Raw genomic sequence first — 19,510 nt, 5'->3', positions numbered from 1 at the left:
AACAACTATTTTGGGGACGTTGTGCGATACAGCACCGAAAAATGCACCGATTTGGACACAAAATTACCATGATTTGTTAAAATTTGTCCTTATTAACATATAAACATATCTACTGTATAAAAGCAATTCAAGCAGATCTAAATTAATGTATATAATATTCTTGTAAAAATGATATGCAAATTACTATTCTAATATGACATTGCTAGTGTGACCCTCCTGAGAGCTCTGTAATTTCCCAAAATAACATCTAGTTGTAAAAAAAAAAACAGCTAGATGTTATTATTGGAGTTCGTACTTGGAATTTAAAGTTACATATTTTTTTCAAGAAGAGACGGTTAAATGGTTAAGACTGGTTTGTATTACCTACAGCCCATTTCCTGTGAGAGGGAGCTGGAGCCCAGTGCCTTTTACAGTAGGTAGTGTACAGTGCCTTTTACAGGAGGTAGTAGGTAGTGTACAGTGCCTTTTACAGGAGGTAGTAGGTAGTGTACAGTGCCTTTTACAGGAGGTAGTAGGTAGTGTACAGTGCCTTTTACAGGAGGTAGTAGGTAGTGTACAGTGCCTTTTACAGGAGGTAGTAGGTAGTGTACAGTGCCTTTTACAGGAGGTAGTAGGTAGTGTACAGTGCCTTTTACAGGAGGTAGTAGGTAGTGTACAGTGCCTTTTACAGGAGGTAGTAGGTACTCTACAGTGCCTTTTACAGGAGGTAGTAGGTAGTGTACAGTGCCTTTTACAGGAGGTAGTAGGTAGTGTACAGTGCCTTTTACATGAGGTAGTAGGTAGTGTACAGTGCCTTTTACAGGAGGTAGTAGGTAGTGTACAGTGCCTTTTACATGAGGTAGTAGGTAGTGTACAGTGCCTTTTACAGGAGGTAGTAGGTAGTGTACAGTGCCTTTTACATGAGGTAGTAGGTAGTGCACAGTGCCTTTTACAGGAGGTAGTAGGGAGTGTACAGTGCCTTTTACATGAGGTAGTAGGTAGTGTACAGTGCCTTTTACAGGAGGTAGTAGGTACTGTACAGTGCATTTTACAGGAGGTAGTAGGTAGTGTACAGTGCCTTTTACATGAGGCAGGGGGTAGTGTACAGTGCCTTTTACATGAGGTAGTAGGTAGTGTACAGTGCCTTTTACAGGAGGTAGTAGGTAGTGTACAGTGCCTTTTACAGGAGGTAGTAGGTACTGTACAGTGCATTTTACAGGAGGTAGTAGGTAGTGTACAGTGCCTTTTACAGGAGGTAGTAGGTACTGTTCAGTGCATTTTACAGGAGGTAGTAGGTAGTGTACAGTGCCTTTTACATGGAGGTAGTAGGTACTGTACAGTGCCTTTTACAGGAGGTAGTGGGTAGTGTACAGTGCCTTTTACATGAGGTAGTAGGTACTCTACAGTACTGTTAAGACTAACAGAGAGAGGCAGTAAGCATGCTGCACTTACACTACTAAGTATCTATTATTGCTCTTTAGGGGTTAGGCCCAGGTTCTTCTCTATAACTATATTTAAGCAATAAGACATGAAGTGGTGTGGTGTATGGCCAATAGAGCATGGCTAAGGGCTGTTCATAAGCACGACACATCGCGTCATACCCGTGGTATACGGTCTGATATACTACGGCTGTCAGCGAATCAGCATTCAGGGCTCAAACCACCCAGTTTATAAAATGCTATATGAGTGGATTGATTGATCAAAGTATTTGTAAATCATGTTTTATCAGCTGATCCATTGACTGATTCCCCCCCCCAATTGTCCCCCTGTCCTTCAGCATCACCTCCTACCAGACCTTGCCCCGCAACATGCCCAGCCACCGTGCCCAGATCGTTCCCCGCTACCCCGAGGGCTACCGTACCCTCCCCAGGAACATGCTGTCCCGACCCGGGAGCATCTGCAGCGTGGCCGGCTCCGTCTACGACCGCGCCCTGGCTCCCACGTCCAACGCAGGTGATGGGTCTTAAACTTTACTGTCGTACTTGGCTGTGCCCCATTCTCTATGTAGTGCACTACTTTTGACCAGGGACTATAGGGGATAAGGTGCCGTTTGGGACGCAGTTGAAGACTTTGCTGTTATACTTTCTTGCACTCGCACTTCTTTTCTTTCTGGCACTGATTTTGCAGATTGTGGCTATCTTGAGGTTGTACGGTTTCACTTGCAATGACTGTGATATATTGTGTTGATATATATTTGTTTTAACCAAGTCAAAGTCTGTGTGGATAAGTTCCTCTGTAAAATGACTGAAATGTAAAACTGTAAATGCAGACAAGAGGCGCTCCATGAGGGACGACACCATGTGGCAGCTGTATGAGTGGCAGCAGAGGCAGGCCTTCTCCAGGCAGGGCCCACCACCACCAGGCCACTACGGGACCCTGCCCAGCCCCAAGACCATGGGGAACATCTCTGAGCACCAGGGGGTGGCCCCCTCCATCCCCACATCCCCCTCCCATGGATCCCTGGCCCTCTACCACACCTTCTCCCCCCCGGGCCAGCAACGCAGAGACAACCCACCAGGGTCGACCAGGTCCGAGGTGTCCTCACCCATCTTCAGAGGGGACCAGACTATGACTATAGACTGCAGGCACAGGACTCACCTCACCAAGGTAACGGACAAGGAATGGACCGCAATCATCTAAGCCAGTCTTACACATCAAAATAATCACCAGGGGTTTCAAGCATACAGAAATGACTGGAATTGCTCTGCAGTGAGCAGTACTTATTTTATTTATTAATAGAGCATTAATTTTAGTTGTCGGCCAGTTGAAATCAGTACATGTAACAGAGCATCCTGTCTCTCTCTCTCTCTCTCACAGTATAACTACCCACCTGACCGCCGGTCCATGCCAGCAGGCATCCCAGTGCAGACCATTACCCCACAGTCACTCCAGGGCAAGACGGTGAGTCACGTATCTCTCTCTGACCTCCTTCACCTCTTCTCTGCTTTCTTGTTCTCCTCTCTACTGTCCTCTTTTCTCTCAACAACAATGCATTGTGAGTGATAGTTATGCTATTGGTATGATTTCAATGGGACGCAAAAGCAAATCTGTTTTTGTGACAGGAATAAAAACAAGCACACAAGCTATCATGTATTACTGTCGTTCTGTCATGCTACAATGGATAGCCTGTATGTGTACCGTATTTCTGTCAGAGTGTGTGCCTCGTTACATTCTCTGCTGTCTTTTATTGCACGCATTTGTTATTTCTGTCAGTAGCAGACACAATTTGATTAAAATAATGGCATTGTCTTGGTGATGATACGGAAAGAGAGAGACAGTGGCACCAACGAAATTGCCTTTGGCTGTGTCCTCTCAAATTGAGTAGACTAGAATCAGCCAGAGAGATTGATATTCTCCCACAGTTCATTTTGTAACTCTCTGAATATTATTGTGATTGTGCAACTCCTGTGGAATGCGCACAGAGCGGCGGCTTCAGAATGCAGTTGATGAGAAATATTTGTAATAAGTGATTTGAAATGATCGCTTTTACTGTTACTGAATATATTCTCTCACTTTTCATCTCCATTTGATGGAAAGTTACTCCGTTTGGAGTCAGGGGACCCGAGGCAGTTTATTTCGGACAGATTCTCTAAAGGTGTAAGTCCTATAGCCCAGCCCCAGCACAGGCCAAGACCCAAAACCAGTGTTTCCAAAGGCATCCTGTGCCTAAAGACTTGCCAGAGTCCTGGTTAGAAACATAGGTTAGGGCAGGGATTACAAAAGCTATCGCTAATTTTCCTCAATTTAAAACCATTGCCAAATAGAAAATCAAGAGAGGATTGGTTCATGTATTTGTTCATTGATCGACCGCTGGATGAATTGACTGTCTCGTTATCTGTGTCTATGCTGCGTTGTGCAGCCAGAGGAGCTGACCCTGCTGTTAATCAAGCTGCGTCGGCAGCAGGCTGAGCTCAACAGCATCCGGGAGCACGCTGTGGCTCAGCTAATGATCCTTAGCATGGAGGGGCCCAACGCCAAGGTTAGCACCAGGAGGGTGCACATACACAGCATGTCATTGGTCACCTCCAGGAGTGGTGTGTGTGTGTGTGTGGGTAGTTGGGTGTTGATGTGCCATCTCCATGCAGCTCAAGGCTCTATGAGCAGGCCATGCATTCCAGTGAATGCATATTATGTGTTTCCTCCTACCTGTGTGGTTCAGTGGTGGTATGGTTGAGTTTTGGTTCAGTTTTGAACTCCTTTCAACCCTTTGGTGTGCTGTGTTCATCTGGCCTTGATTTCATCTTTTGATCTGTTGACATGCAGAGGACAGCATGGTATCATGTGATTGCCTTCTTGTTGTCTGCTGTGGTTTCCCAATAACTTTACGAGGAAAGTGTTGGTAAGTAGTTGCAATGGGTTTTGCATGGTTTGGTTTAGCTCAGTAATCAACAGTAAATGGCTGTGGTGGTTCATGCTTCGGATTAATGCCAAAGCCACAGTAGCGACTTCCTCTTTCATCTCCATCTTTCACTATCAGCTTATACCAGTTCTACTTCTATTTCCTACTGTTTGCCTTACTCAATCTCCCTCTCCCTTCTCTCTTTCTCTCCTGTCTGACTCTTCTCTCTTCCCTCTTTCTCTACTGCCTTCTGATGTTAGAGTGAGGTTCTGTCTCATCACCTTCAGAGGAACCTCATGTATCTGGACAGCCAGGTGAGGAGTACTGCTATATCTTTGGTTGCTCTCAGTCTCTGTCTCTGTCTCTCTCTCTCTCTGTGTCTCCCTCTCTCTATTTCTCTGTCCCTCTCTCTGTGTGTGTCTCTCAGGGTTAGGCACTCCTCGGGGTTGGTCATACACCCAGCTGCTCTCACTCTGCCCAGGATGTATCAGTGACTCAAATGCCAGGGTCACACTCCTTTTTGTCTTTTCTATATGTTCTCTCTCCTTCATTCTTTTCTCTCCGGCTCTCCTGAAGCATATACCGTTCACTGCAGAATAGGAGCTGCGCAAACCTGCATTCCCACAGGAGGACATATTGTCTAGCTTAGTACAAGAAAAGTACAAAATACTTTAAAAAAAACGTTTAAAATGCCTTTCTTGGCATGGTAATGCTGCCCTAAACTAATAAGATTACTCGTCTGTTTTTGTGCTGTATAGTTCGTACAGTCCCCGGAGAACAGTCTTTATAGAAAAAAAAAATGAATGTAAGTCAAGCTTGAGAACAAACTTCAACTTTTGATGATGAGTTAGTCATGTCATTACCATAATGTAATTAAGACTATAAAAACAACCTCCGGGGTTTCAGGTAAAGTGGCTAGGACGAGCGACTGACGTTCTGACTAGCGCTCACTCAGGCATAGATAATCAGGGCAGACGTCTAAAGGTGCCGTTTGTTTTTCGGAACGGGCCCTTTGGTTTAGAACGGGTAAATGATTGAGTTCCTGTTTCTGAAAAGGTCATGTGTAGCAGGAGAAACCACTCTACCATGTGCACACGAGGGACCTCACTTAGTGACTTCACGGAGTCTGATTGTGACCCCTCTAACTAAATGTGAAATGATTTGATCTGCCATTTCAAAGGCTTTCACCTCTAATGGCAGGCAATTTCACAGCGTGTTATGAATGAACTTTAACTCGCCGACCCTGCTCCCCCCCCCTGGTCCATAGGCTCTGATGCATGCAATTGTTTTGCTGTTTTGTTGGTAGTTTTTGGTCGGGATGATATTAAGACAATCAGGACCGTTTTGTCTCTCCTCCGTCTGCTGAGAGGGACTGGCAATATGGTTTTTGGACCCAACTGTAGCCTCTTTGTATGTACTGTAAACATACTAGGACGTCTCCCAAGAGGTCTGGGCCTTTATGGTACAGGTGGTAGCTATAACCCCTGGGTTGTTGGTTCAAGGCCCCCGTCTCCTTCAATCACTACTAGTACCTTATAACAACAATGTGTTCTTTATTTCGATGGATCCTATCTAGGCTCTGCCGTTGTGTTCGCTAACTAACACCTATATTATGCTGTTGTGTGTTGTTGCTCCCTTCCACCCTGCCTAACGTCGATCTCCACTAGACGAAGGACAATGAGCCGTTAATCTTCACGATTCACACTATGATTGAGAACTCTGCACCACGGCCTCAACTGTACCAGCAAGTAAGGTCTTATAGGCACAACAATGACTCTTCTCCTGCACTCCTCTCCTCCCTCCATCATCGATCCCTCCTGTTTTTGTTCACATTGGATGCAGTCAGTCAGCTGGTTCCCCCTCTTCCTGGTGTCATGATCCCAACATTGTTTGACATGTACCTTCATGTGTTGTTTTGACGACAGCACATCCTCTCCATTCATTTGTGCTTTATTCATCAGTCCAAGGTTGGGTTATGGTGGGTGTTAATTAGCCATGCCCATCCTACCTCATTGTAACTTGATGGTATTGTTGCTGCTGGGTATTACGGTGGCTGCTACCTTAGAGCCATAACCCCCCCCCCCCCCCCATCTTCCTGCAATACCAATGCTGTTGATGATGGATCTTATGTTGGCTCGGCGCTGTACGATCACAGTCAAATCAGCACCTCTCTTCTCTGTGCCTTGTAATATTATGTTCCGTTTGTCTACATGGGTTTGATACGAGCTCAATGGATAACCTGTTTTTCAAGTAGCCTAGTGGTTAGAGCACTGGGCCAGTAACCGAAAGGTTGCTGGATCGAATCCCTGAGCTGATAGGGTAAAAAAAAATCTGTCGTTCTACCCCTGAACAAGGCAGTTAACCTACTGTTCCCCGGTAGGCCGTCATTGTAAATAAGAATTTGTTCTTAACTGACTTGCCTAGTTAAATAAAGGTTAAATAAAAAGTTAATAAAATACAATGACTTCCTTTTTTGGGTGGTGGCCCAATAGTGTAACAGTGAATGAGAGTACAGGGGTATTTTATTTGTAGCTGGGTAAATTGTCCTAGAGGGTGTACTGTGTGGGGTCCATAGTCTGGCCTTTCCACTCTGCTAAATTATCATTTTATTACAGGCTTCTACAGGTATGACTTCAGCCCTGCTCTCTTAAACCTCCCCCTCTTTAGCCGTCCTGGGGTTGAAAATCACCTGCCTGCTCCTTAACTGAAGTAGTCAGGAGTGTGAGGATGGCTGGTTTTCCCTAGCTGTGTGTGTGTGTGCGATGTGTGTGTGTGTGTGTGTGTGTGTGTGTGTGTGTGTGTGTGTGTGTGTGTGTGTGTGTGTGTGTGTGTGTGTGTGTGTGTGTGTGTGTGTGTGTGCGCGGTGTGTGTGACTGTGTGCGTTAATGTGTGTGCCTCCGTAAGGGCCAGATTTAGCCCAGGTCTTTTAGAGGTTTTCATTAGTCAAGCTCCAGCCATGACAGAGTGTACCGGGGGACAGTAATGAAGAGTGCACAGAGGGGACGGTAATTAGTGTGGCACAGGGCAGAGCTGCCAGCACAGAGGACTCTACACCCAGCCTAGCCAACCACTACAGCAGCCCTCTAGCCTCTCTTAAGTGTGTGTGTGTGTGTGTGTGTGTGTGTGTGTGTGTGTGTGTGTGTGTGTGTGTGTGTGTGTGTGTGTTAGAACATCCTCCTCTAGTCTCTGGTGACCTCCTGATGCCAGCTTCCTGTCCTCCATAGCTTCTTCACACCCCTGGAGCCTCCATCAGTAGGACTGTTATCAGTGATGCTACTGAAGTGGAAAACACAGTCTGATTTCCCAGCAGAGGGGGCTGACACTCCTTATTATGAAATGGACATTTGGGCTGAGAAGTTGTATCCAAAGTGTTGTTAAGTCATAAGTCATGAGAAGAGAAGGTCAATGAAATCGCATGGAGAGCTCCATTTCACCCTCCCTCCCTCTCTCTTCTCTCTCTGGGCTTTGTTGACCCTGTGGACAACTTTTGTAAGGACACAGATATTTACCATGAAAACCACATCACAAATGAATAACCAGACCATGGGTGCATCTTAATACTCTTGTGGCCTCCTCTCCTCGTGTCATCTCCTTCGTCTGCACTGATTGGAAGACACGGGACAGCTGTAATCAGTATGGTGGATACCTACTAGAAATGTGCTTTTACCTGTCCGGTTCTTTAACCTGTCTAGGACTGGCTCGCCAACAGCCAATGAAATTGCAGTGTGCCAAATACAAATCAACAGAAATCTCAGAAATCAAATTTCTCAAACATAGAAGTATTAGGCACCATTTTAAAGATACAATTCTCGTAAATCCAGCCACAGTGTCTGATTTCAAAAATGCTTTACAGCGAAAGCTCCATAAATTATTATGTTAGGTCACCACCAACTCACAGAAAATCTCAGCCATTTTTCCAGCCAAAGAGAGGAGTCACAAAAAGCACAAATAGAGATAAAATTAATCACTAACCTGATCTTCCTCAGGTGACACTCATAGGACTTGATGTTATACAATACATGTATGTTTTGTTCGGTAAAGTTCATATTTATATCCAAAAATCTTATTTTACATTGGCGTGTTATGTTCAGTAGTTTCAAAACATGAAGTGATATTGCAGAGAGCCACATGAATTCACAGAAATACTCATTATAAATGTTGATGAAAATTCAAAGTGTTATGCATGGAACTTTAGATACACTTCTCCTTAATGCAACCGCTGTGTCAGATTTCAAAAAACTTTACGGGAAAAGCATCATCTGAGAACGGCACTCAGAGCCCAAACCAGCCAAAATAAATATCCACCATGTTGTGCAGTCGACATTAGTCAGAAATAGCATCATAAATACTCATTTACCTTTGATGATCTTCATCAGAATGCACTCCCAGGAATCACAGTTCCACAATAAATTGTTTTGTTCGATAATGTCCATAATTTATGTCCAATGGCTTATTTTATTAGGGCGTTTGGTAAACAAATCCAAAATCACGTTCAGGTCCAGTCGGATGAAAAGTTCAAAAAGTTATATTACATTTTGAAGAAACTTGTCAAACTAAGTATAGAATCAATCTTTAGGATGTTTTTATCATAAATATTCAATAATGTTCCAACCAGAGAATTCCATTGTCTGTAGAAAAGCAATGGAACGAGAGATACCTCTCTCGTGAACTGCGCGTGACTGAGAACGAGGCTGCAGGCAGACCCCTTAGTCAAACAGCTCCCATCCGGCCCCTCTTTACAGGAGCAGCCTGAAACAAAGGTCTAAAGACGGTTGACATCTGGTGGAAGCCTTGGGAAGTGCAAAATAACCCATATGCAACTGTGTATTCGATAGGGGTGAGTTCGGAAACTACAAACCTCAGATTTGAGAAAAAACCCATGTTATGGGTCTGTATTACAGGTTGTTTTGCCATCCCCTGTCTGTGGCTGTCTCCCACAGGCAGCCCAATTGTGATCTTTTTTCCACTAATTGGTCTTTTGACCAATCACATCAGATCTTTTCAAATCAGATATTTTTTCAGAGCAGATCTGATTGGTCAGAAGAAGATCACAATTGGGCTGCCTGTGTAAACAAGGCATGTGTGTCTCTAAGGCTGTCTGGTGTTTCAGATCAGCCCTGAGGACTACAAAGACAACTCCTACAGCCACCAGAGGCCAGAGGACATCGACATAGACGTAAGACCAAGTCATTTTATTATTGTCTTGTCTAGGTAGAGGGCCAAGTATTCATTTCCCTTTGCACCTATCCTCTAGTCTAGACACACAGCAGTTGGCTTCCTAGACATAGATTGAAAGATTCAATTAATAGAATACCACACGTGTGTGTGTGTGTGTGTTTCAGACTAAGCTGAGCAGACTGTGTGAGCAGGACCAAGTGGTGAGAACACAGGAGGAGAAACTACAGCAACTACACAGAGAGAAGGTAAGTACTGTACACAGACTTTCAACTGACAACTTGCTTCACAAACACACACTGGGCTGTCTGAGGCTGGAGTAGACCTTTATCATACAGAGGGAGAGAAGGAGAGAGAGTGTGTCGAGACTGAAGGAGATACAGGGCCTTCAGAAAGTATTCACATCCCTTGACATTTTCCACATTTTGTTACAGCCTGAATTTACTATTGATTAACTTGAGATTTTTTGGTCACTGGTCTACACACAATACCCCGTAATTTCAAAGCAGGATTACGTTTTTAGACATTTTTACAAATTAATCAAAAATGAAAAGCTGAAATGTCTTGACTCAATAAGTATTCAACCTATTTTTATGACAAGCCTAAATAAGTTCAGGAGTAAACATCTGCTTAATAAGTCACATAATAAGACGCATGGACTCAAAAATAGTGTGCAAAAATAGTGTTTAACATGATTTTTTTTTAATGACTACCTCATCTCTGTACCACACATACAATTAACTGTAAGGTCCCTCAGTTGAGTAGCGAATTTCAAACACAGATTAAACCACAAAGACCAGGGAGGTTTTCCAATGCCTCACAAAGAAGGCCTCCTATTGGTCGATGGATAAAAATAAAAAAGCAGACATTGAATATCCCTTTGAGAATGGTGAAGTTATTAATTACACTTTGGGTGGTGTATCAATACACCCAGTCACTACAAAGATACAAGGAAGGAAACCGCTCAGTGATTTCACCATGATGCCAATGGTAAGTTTAAAACAGTTACAGGTTTGTGATAGGAGAAAACTGAGGATGGATCAACAACATTGCAGTTACTCCACAATACTAACCTAAATGACAGACTGAAAAGACAGAAGCCTGTACATAATAAAATATTCCAAAACATGCATCCTGTTTACTACAAGTAGTACTGTGGCAATTCACTTTTTGTCCTGCATACAAAGTGTTATCCAATACAACATATTATTGAGTACCACTCTCCATATTTCCAAGCAGAGTGGTGGCTGCATCATGTTATGGGTATGCTTGTGCTTGTAATCATTAAGGACTGGGGAGTTTTTCCAGGATAATTAAGAAACTGAATGGAGCTAAGCAAAGGCAAAATCCTAGAGGAAAATGTGGTTCAATCTGCTTTCCACCAGACACTGAGTTGATTTCACCTTTCAGCAGGAAAATAACCTAAAGCACAAGACCAAATCTACACTGGAGTTGCATACCAAGAAGACTGTGATTGTTCCCTGAGTGGCCGATTTACAGTTTTGACTTTAATCTGCTTGAAAATCTATGGCAAGACCTGAAAATGGTTGTCTAGGAACCAATTTGACAGAACTTGAAGAATTTTGAAGAGAGACTTAGAGACCCAGAAAGACTCACAGCTGTAATCGCTGAAAAAGTTGCTTCTAAAAAAGTATTGACTCAGGGGTGTGAATACTTATGTAAATGAGATACTGTGTGTAAACGGGTGACTTTTTTGTAACAAAATAAAATGTGGAATACGTCAAGTGGTATGAATACTTTCTCATGGTCTCTCCAAGGCTACCAACCCTCTTTTGGCTTGTACCACAGTGTATAGACGAGCTAGCAGACTCACAGCTGGGAACTGACTCTCTCTCCCTTGCAGACAGCAGCTCTAGCCTGCCCCCTAGGGTCCTGGGTGTGGCGGTACACACTTTTGATGGTGGCGATGCTATGATAATGTTTGGTTGGTTCTTTGCCTGTGGTTCTGTTTGTGTTTCTGTGTGTAGTTGTCAGACAAATGTTGGCCGTAGATGTCGTGCTGACCTGTGTCGTTGTCGTCTTCTTCCTATCTCTCTGCAGCACACCCTGGAGACGGCTTTGCTGTCTGCCAGTCAGGAGATAGAGCAGAGCTCTGACAACCCAGCGGCCGTACAGAGCCTTGTACAGCAGAGAGACGTACTGCAGAATGGACTGCTCAGTACCTGTAGAGAACTGGCACGGGTCAACACTGTGAGTTCATATTGTAGCCGTATGTATTAGAGAGGGGTAAAGAGAGATTTTGTTCGGGCGTCAGGCAGGTATTAACCATGCAGAAAGGAAAATAGTAGAATAGAGAGAGTACCACTACCAGACCAACACACATCAGCAGAAGAGACTGCCTAGAGTGTAGCCTGTTTACCAGATAGCCAGTGGAGAGAAAAGAGAATACACACCATATAAAACCCACATCACAGCACAGGGGTAACCCCACCCAGAATACCTCATACAATAATAATAATAATAATAATAATGGCAGAGCAATTGAACAGCGACTTCATACAAGAAAGAACCCATTCATCAACAGAGGATTTGCAGTAATATATATTGTCTTTCGGTGGAGGAGTGCAGAGGGTATGAATGTGGGGGGTGTTCTTAGACACAACAAAGGCCTTAAAAATGTCCACAATCTTCTCGGCCACATGTCATTAGTACACCTCAATACAGTTCAAATAACAATACACAACTTACCAGCAACCTCACTTTTAACTCAAATGTCCACCCAAATACTTCTGTCAGGGCAATAATAGTCCAGCTCTAAAGAGAGAAAGAGAACAAGAGAGATCTTAGCTGTGGTCTTCAGGCGTGCCAGTGTACTGTCTGACCGTCCGATGGTTTGTATGTCAAAGCCTCGTAACAATGTTGCTACTAATCCATGCGATCCATAACCGGCGCGGACCTAGAACTGTCACACCGATGATTAAGTTAAATACTTTATAAACTACACACGATGAAAATAAACCAAACGTCTGCAGCACTGCACACACAATCAAACTGTTGCGCCAACCAAGAGCTCCTCCCCAAAGAGCTGAACGAGCTGTCTTTATTTCCTCCTTCCTTACTGCTGATGCGCTCTTAAAGTGGCAGCGCACGGTGAAGGCTCTGTGCAGGATTTCGCCACAATATGTCTACACACACACACCCTGTACATGCAGATGTCAACACACACTGATCAGCACCTGTCAAGATCTCTCCAGGGTCAATGCTGTGAGTGTCAGAGCATAAACACACACACACAAACACACACACACACACACGCTGTCTAGTAGTGACACCCTCTCGTCTCTCAGGAGTTGGAGCGGTCGTGGAGGGAGTATGATAAAATGGAATCTGGCGTCTCTCTGGCCAAAACAAACCTGTTGGAACAGCTAGAGGCCCTGGGCAGCCCACAGGTAAGACTCTCTCTCTCTCTCTCAACCACTCACACACATGCAAACATGCCTTTGCAAGATTGCGAGTGTTTTTTAAAATAATTTTCTGTCACTGTGAGCAGACGGAACCTCCCAGCCAGCAGCATGTCCACATCCAGAAAGAGCTGTGGAGGATCCAAGATGTGATGGAGGCTCTGGCCAAGAACAAACCCCAGAGGACCACTGACACTGGTTTCCTTGGTTCCAAACCCATCTCAAACCTACAGAAGAACGAGGTGAGTCTCACTTCTACTCTATGGATAAAGAAAAACACAAGATAAGTACTGTAAATAATCTGTTTATGGAGTCTTTGTGAACTGATTTAAAGCTGTCCGCAGCCTACATGTGAAACGGATGTGAGCCAGATAGCTCCCACTCAATGCCACAGGAGACTGTGCTAATCTGTCTAATACTCTTGTGTGGTGTGGCTTACTGTTGTCCCAAGAGTGTCTCAACAACAACAACTTTCTATCTATCCTCTCCTCATGCGGCAGCCGGTGACCTTGTTCCGGTCACTCTGTTCTCTCACGGAGGGTGACCGTCAGCCCCCCCGCCCACCCCTCCCCCAGTCCTACGGCTCAACAGAGCGCCCTCTCGCAGTACCCCCCCTTCCCTCCCCTCGGGCGCCCGTCCGCCACCACACACAAGCAAGCACGGCCAGAGGAACGGAACACACAGCAGTGTAAGAGACACGCTGACTCGTCACGCCTGACCCTTCAATCCCTGTCCTTGTTGCTTCATCATCGCTACTTGCCCTTAAGCACAGATCTACAATCTGTTTAACTTCACCAAATTCTAATCTTAACCGTTAGGGTGAGGTAATACAAAACTGATCTTAGGTCAGTGTCTAGGGGCAGTTTTATCCTACTCTGTACAAGACCAGTACAAGTTGACCCCTGACCCTCTACCTTTACCCTCACCACACATGGTTAATCTCTCATCGCCAACTTGGGTCACCGTTGTGACTCTCTATTCATTTGCTCTGAATCATTTGTTTTACCATTTGTAGACATTCAGATTTTTCCCTGCCTCTTCCCCTGGAGTGTTGAGTTGACATTCATTCCTTTGGTTTATCATCTGTTTGCTCTTCAGTTTGGCTTATTCTTCGTTCCATGGAAGCGTGTGTGATTCCACCCCAGTTGTCATTCCAACTGTGTCTGAGTGCTGTGCTGCGGTGTGACTACTCTTAGTGTTTGGAATGTCAGTTAACCGTTTTCTGCTCTTTTCGGCTCCGTTTTAAATGTCCCTCGACCATCCATCGGTCACATCCATCGTGACCCACTTTGTGACCTGCGAGTGTCCGTGTTTCCTATGTGTGTACCTCTCAGTGTGCTGACTCTCTGTCCCTCTACAGCAAGGCCCAGACTACCGTCTGTATAAGAGTGAACCGGAGCTGACCACTGTGGCCGAGGAGGTGGACGATAACAACGGAGAGGACAATGACAAGGACAGACTACAGGCGGGGCTGACCACTGACAAGGAGCCTGCGGCCACTAAAGGTCAGTCACTGTCTGTCATCACTGTCCAGTTTGGTCACGCTGCCGCCACTGTTTCGGGCTGGGTACGTGCTAACTATTGTAATTCAGTGAATTCAAGAAGTAATTATACATTCCATAGGTCAACTTATAAAGAGCATTATAAGTATTACTTATAAAGGGTTTATAAGTAATCTATTAACTGAATATGCAAAATTAAACACCTCTAATGGCTTTGTCACTGACTTAGTCCCCCACCCCTCCAAGTCCCATTAGGAGTACCAGTCTACCCAGTGGGTATCGTGCCCCCCAGGACCAAATCCCCCATGAGTCCCCCAGAGTCCTGCACCATCGCCTCCTACGTCACCCTGAGGAAGGGCAAGAAGCCTGACCCCAGGACTGTAAGTCTGACTCAGCACTTTAGGGAAAAGCAGGGGAACAGAACTATAAACTGACCCTCGCTAACATATTAGAAACTGTTTGATGAACAGGACAGCACTGATTTTGGATTCGGAAGTGCTACTGTTGCTATTCATTCCCTGACATTTTTACCACTACAAGAGCTGGAGAAGGACACAATATGTCACCAATAGACGGGCAGATAAAACGTTCTCGGCATAATAACAATCCAACGTGACTGATCCCTGCTCCGCTGCTCCCCCTGTAGGAGCGTCCTCACAGTGCCGTGGAGCAGACGTGCGGACCGGGGGAGAGGGAGAGCGGCAGAGCCAGGATGAGTGTAGAGGAGCAGCTGGAGAGGATCAGGCGACACCAGCAGGCCTCGCTCAGGGAGAAGAAGAGGAGTAGCAGCAGTATCTCCCCCTCACGCTCTCCATCCTTCTCCAAGGAGAACCCCTTCGTTACACAGGTAACCTCTCCTCGGTTTGGTGTGTGTGTGGACTACGCGTGTGTGTGTGTGTTTGATAGGACTACGCGTGTGTCTGTGCGTGTGTGTGTGTGTTGATAAACCTTGTTTCACAGCATTGAATGTACACACTGTAAAACTGAGTTATTCATTTGGCATGTGTGTCTCCTGCAGGTCAGGCTGGAGGTGTTCTCCACAGACACCCAGGAGCTGGAGGCAGCACTGCAAGACCTGGAGCAGGTCAGAGGCCGAGTTACAGAGCATCTGGAGAGGGACCGAGGTGCAGAACTGGAGCTGCAGAGAGACAGAGCTGCTGCAGCTGCTGAAGAAGAAATGGAGAGGGGTCGAGCTGCAATAGAAAAGCTGGAGCGAGACATGACTGAAGTGGCTGCAGTGGTGGAGCAGGAGATGGCCAGGACTCATGTGGCTGTAGAAGAGGAGTTGGACAGGGCTGCAGAATTGGAGCTGGAGAGAGACCGGGCCGCAGTGGCAGCAGCTGCAGAAGAATTGCAGAGGGCTAGAGCTGCAGCTGAAGAACTAGTCAGAGGGAGGAGTGCAGTGTCTCCAGAAGAGGCGCTGGATATTGACACGGCTGCATTGGTGGAGCTGGAGATGGAAATCACTGTGGTGGAGGAGATCAGCTACAGAGCTGAGGAGGTGGATGTCATCCCTGTCCCCAGGCTGAGTGAGGAGGAGCCACAGCCCCGGACGGAGAGCTCCAACATGGACACAGAGGTATGGGAGTGTCCCTACTCACACAGACCACCAGAGAGGCAGACTATCATTTGATACGCATGTTTATGACTAGTAGGAGTGGCGACTGAGTCAGCATGGTGACCCGTAACTCTGTATGAATAAGAAAGATCCTTACCGAGGATGCACAGAGCACTGTGTTCCTTCACTGAAAAATGAATGTTTTCAAAGAGAGTATTCAGAGAGGAAAGACTTGTACAAGTACAAATTTATATCTAATCCAATAATGTTGCGCTAAGAGTGTTTCAGGGTTTTAGGGCATAAATGGTTGTGTTGTGTTGGCAGCCTGGTCTCCGTGTTAATGTCCTTTAATCTGATCTGGGAGGCTTTGTGGGCGTGAGGAGGATCCAGGCTGGATTTAGCGGTTTATCTCTGGGCCTCAGCCCAGCCGTGGTGACTCACACTGGGCTAGAGAGAGCGAGAGAGAGAGACACCTCCCAGAGCTGGCCTGAGCTCCACGGAATCTCATGATCTGATGATGATGATGCAGTTGGCTCAATTATTGTCCTCTAATTTAGTAGCCCAGTTTTTTTTTAAATATGGAGAAAGCTGCTTATGTCCATTGGTTATCACCATGTGTCTTATACCAATGTGTCTCAACTCCAGTCCTTGTGGATCCTCAACAGTACGCATTGTTTTCTTGTAGCCCTGGGCAAACATCGCTGAGTGGCTGGGTGGCTTGATGATGAGTTGACCGTTTGAATCAGGTGGGCTTGTCAGGGGTTAGAATAAACCAAATGTACTGCTGGAGTTACTCAAGGACTGGAGTGGTGCCTTACACCGGTTTCTTCAGATCCCCAAACATCGAAGAGGTAGCCGCTAGGGATTGACATTAGACCACCAAGATCGTGTTCAGTAGGGCAAAAACAAGAGCTCCGTTTCAAAACATATTTTCCTGTTTGGTACCGCCTGAACACAGCCCAGACTACAGTCTAACTCACTGTCCGTGTGTTGCAGGTGTCAGAGACCCAGATGATGGTGATATCGGATCAGGGTGTGAAGCCCCTGTATGTACAGTACCTGATCCCTGGACAACATCAACAGCAGGGGGAGAGGGAGACAGAGAGGAGAAACACCCACACTCCCAACACCCTCATTCCCCACAACAGGTGAGACTAGCTGGGCCTCACCAGGACATATCTTAGCCTCTCTGGATCAATAGCAACTTTGACCCTGTTTGAATACTTTAAACCCATCCCTTCCTTCATCCAACTGTATTTAGATCAGTGACTACCTCATTAAAGGCAGTAAAGAAGGATGCATTTGTAAGTATTGGAATAAGGCCTGTATGTGAAGGTGTGACTGTGCCAGTTTGCCAGCTGCTGTGTCAGAAGCACTGACTCCTGAACTTGAGGAGGACATGATGCAGAGTGAGGTGATGCAAGGGGAGGCTCCGGAGCATGAGACCCAGGGGAACAACATTAACATATCCTATGAACTACCAGTAGAGGGCGCTAAACTCAACAACAACCTGATGGCTGGTAAGAGAACAAATTGCTTTGTTGATGATGATGATGATTGATTGATGGAATGATTGATTGATTGATTTTATTTTATTGACATATAACTGATAAATGCATTTACGTACAGCACCAGTCCAAATTTGGACACCTTCTCATTCAAGGGTTTTTCTTTATTTGTACTATTTTTCTACATTGTAGAATAATAGTGAAGACATCAAATCTATTAAATAACACATCTTTGCAGAATCTGGCATTCTCTCAACCAGCTTCATAAGGAATGCTTTTCCAACAGTCTTGAAGGGGTTCCCACGTATGCTGCTTTTCTTTGTTGGCTGCTTTTCATTCACTCTGCGGTTCATCTCATCCCAAACCATCTCAATTGGATTAAGGTCAGGTTATTGTGGAGGCCAGGTCATCTGATGCAGCACTCCATCACTCTCCTTCTTGGTCAAATAGCCCTTACTCAGCCTGGAGGTGTGTTTTGGGTCACTGTCCTGTTGAAAAACAAATGATAGTCCCACTAAGCCCAAACCAGATGGGATGACATATCACTGCAGAATGCTGTGGTAGACATGCTCCTTAAGTGCCTTGAATTCTAAATAAATCACAGGCAGTGTCACCAGCAAAGCACCATCACACCTCCTCCATGCTTCACGGTGGGAACCACACATGCAGAGATCATCCGTTCACCTTCTCTGTGTCTCATAAAAAAGACATGACGGTTGGAACCAAAAATCTCAAATTTGGACTCAACCCAAAGGACAGATTTCCACCAGTCCAATGTCCATTGCCCGTGTTTCTTGGTCCATGCAAGTTATTCTTGTTATTGGTGTTCTTTAGTAGTGGTTTCATTGCAGCAATTCGCCCATGAAGGCCTGATTCACGCAGTTTCCACTGAACAGTTGATGTTGAGGTGTGTCTGTTACTTGAACTCTGACATTCATTTATTTGGGCTGCAATCTGAGGTGCAGTTAACTCGAATGAACGTATTCTCTGCATTAGAGGTAACTCTGAGTCTTCCTTTCCTGTGGAGGTCCTCATGAGAGCCAGTTTCATCATAGCACTTGATGGATTCCATATGTGTTATTTCATAGTTGTAATGTCTTCTCTATTATTCCACAATGTAGAAAATGGTAAAAATGAAGAAAAACCCTTGAGTGAGTAGGTGTGTCCAAACTTTTGACTGCTACTGTGTGTGTTGTTTGCAGTGAAGAGCCTGCCCTTTCCACCCCAGTCCTCCTCCTCTCCCTCTCCTCCCTCTCCTCCTCAACTCACTGACGGATCCCACTTCATGTGTGTGTAGACGTGTCGAGGAGGTGGTTCTGTGAACTGAACGACACTCAGTAAGAGACTTCTCTGTCCTTACCTACAACCTTTGACCTTTATCAAATCAAATGTTATGCGCCGAATACAACAGGGCTTATAGTGAAATGCGTACTTACAAGCCCTAACCAACAATGCAGTTTTTTTTTAAATGTAAAAGACAACAACAAAAAATAAGAATAACAATTAAATGTAACAGATAATTAAATAGCAGCAGTAAAATAACAATAGCGAGGCTATATAAAGAGAGTGCAGGTACAGAGTCTATGTGGAGGCTATATACAGGGGGTGCAGGTACAGAGTCTATGTGGAGGCTATATACAGGGGGTGCAAGTACAGAGTCGATGTGGAGGCTGTATACAGGGGGTGCAGGTACAGAGTCTATGTGGAGGCTGGGGGTGCAGGTACAGAGTCTATACAGGGGTGCTGTATACAGGGGTACAGAGTCGATGTGGAGGCTGTATACAGGGGGTGCAGGTACAGAGTCGATGTGGAGGCTGTATACAGGGGGTGCAGGTACAGAGTCTATGTGGAGGCTGTATACAGGGGGTGCAGGTACAGAGTCTATGTGGAGGCTATATACAGGGGGTGCAGGTACAGAGTCTATGTGGAGGCTATATACAGGGGGTGCAGGTACAGAGTCGATGTGGAGGCTGTATACAGGGGTGCAGGTACAGAGTCTATGTGGAGGCTATATACAGGGGGTGCAG

At 45.4% G+C, this 19,510-nt stretch overlaps 1 protein-coding gene across 7 annotated transcripts in view; it reads left to right on the top strand.

The window, feature by feature from the left end:
* Positions 1–19,510, top strand: part of LOC135514827 (pleckstrin homology domain-containing family A member 5-like) — a 194,564-nt gene that overhangs the window by 172,051 nt on the left and 3,003 nt on the right. For 2 of the 7 annotated variants that reach the window (XM_064938463.1, XM_064938467.1), the window contains 16 exons: positions 1,757–1,932; positions 2,249–2,586; positions 2,797–2,880; positions 5,986–6,066; positions 9,429–9,494; positions 9,661–9,741; positions 11,555–11,704; positions 12,802–12,903; positions 13,005–13,157; positions 14,276–14,420; positions 14,664–14,797; positions 15,064–15,264; positions 15,436–15,996; positions 16,972–17,123; positions 17,326–17,495; positions 18,686–18,820. In XM_064938463.1, the coding sequence (XP_064794535.1) occupies positions 1,757–1,932; positions 2,249–2,586; positions 2,797–2,880; positions 5,986–6,066; positions 9,429–9,494; positions 9,661–9,741; positions 11,555–11,704; positions 12,802–12,903; positions 13,005–13,157; positions 14,276–14,420; positions 14,664–14,797; positions 15,064–15,264; positions 15,436–15,996; positions 16,972–17,123; positions 17,326–17,495; positions 18,686–18,780 (2,689 nt within the window). In that variant the 3' untranslated portion in view covers positions 18,781–18,820. Of the gene's footprint in view, positions 1–1,756; positions 1,933–2,248; positions 2,587–2,796; positions 2,881–3,838; positions 3,959–4,578; positions 4,633–5,985; positions 6,067–9,428; positions 9,495–9,660; positions 9,742–11,554; positions 11,705–12,801; positions 12,904–13,004; positions 13,158–13,415; positions 13,604–14,275; positions 14,421–14,663; positions 14,798–15,063; positions 15,265–15,435; positions 15,997–16,971; positions 17,124–17,325; positions 17,496–18,685; positions 18,821–19,510 lie in introns of those variants that run through there. The other 5 variants (XM_064938470.1, XM_064938464.1, XM_064938466.1 and 2 more) reach the window with 5 other exon arrangements.

Source organism: Oncorhynchus masou, chromosome 26 (genome assembly GCF_036934945.1).
Source record: "Oncorhynchus masou masou isolate Uvic2021 chromosome 26, UVic_Omas_1.1, whole genome shotgun sequence".
In the NCBI taxonomy this organism is placed as follows: domain Eukaryota; kingdom Metazoa; phylum Chordata; class Actinopteri; order Salmoniformes; family Salmonidae; genus Oncorhynchus; species Oncorhynchus masou.
Note: the sequence above shows the minus strand (reverse complement) of the source record. Positions and strands in the feature narration are given on the sequence as shown.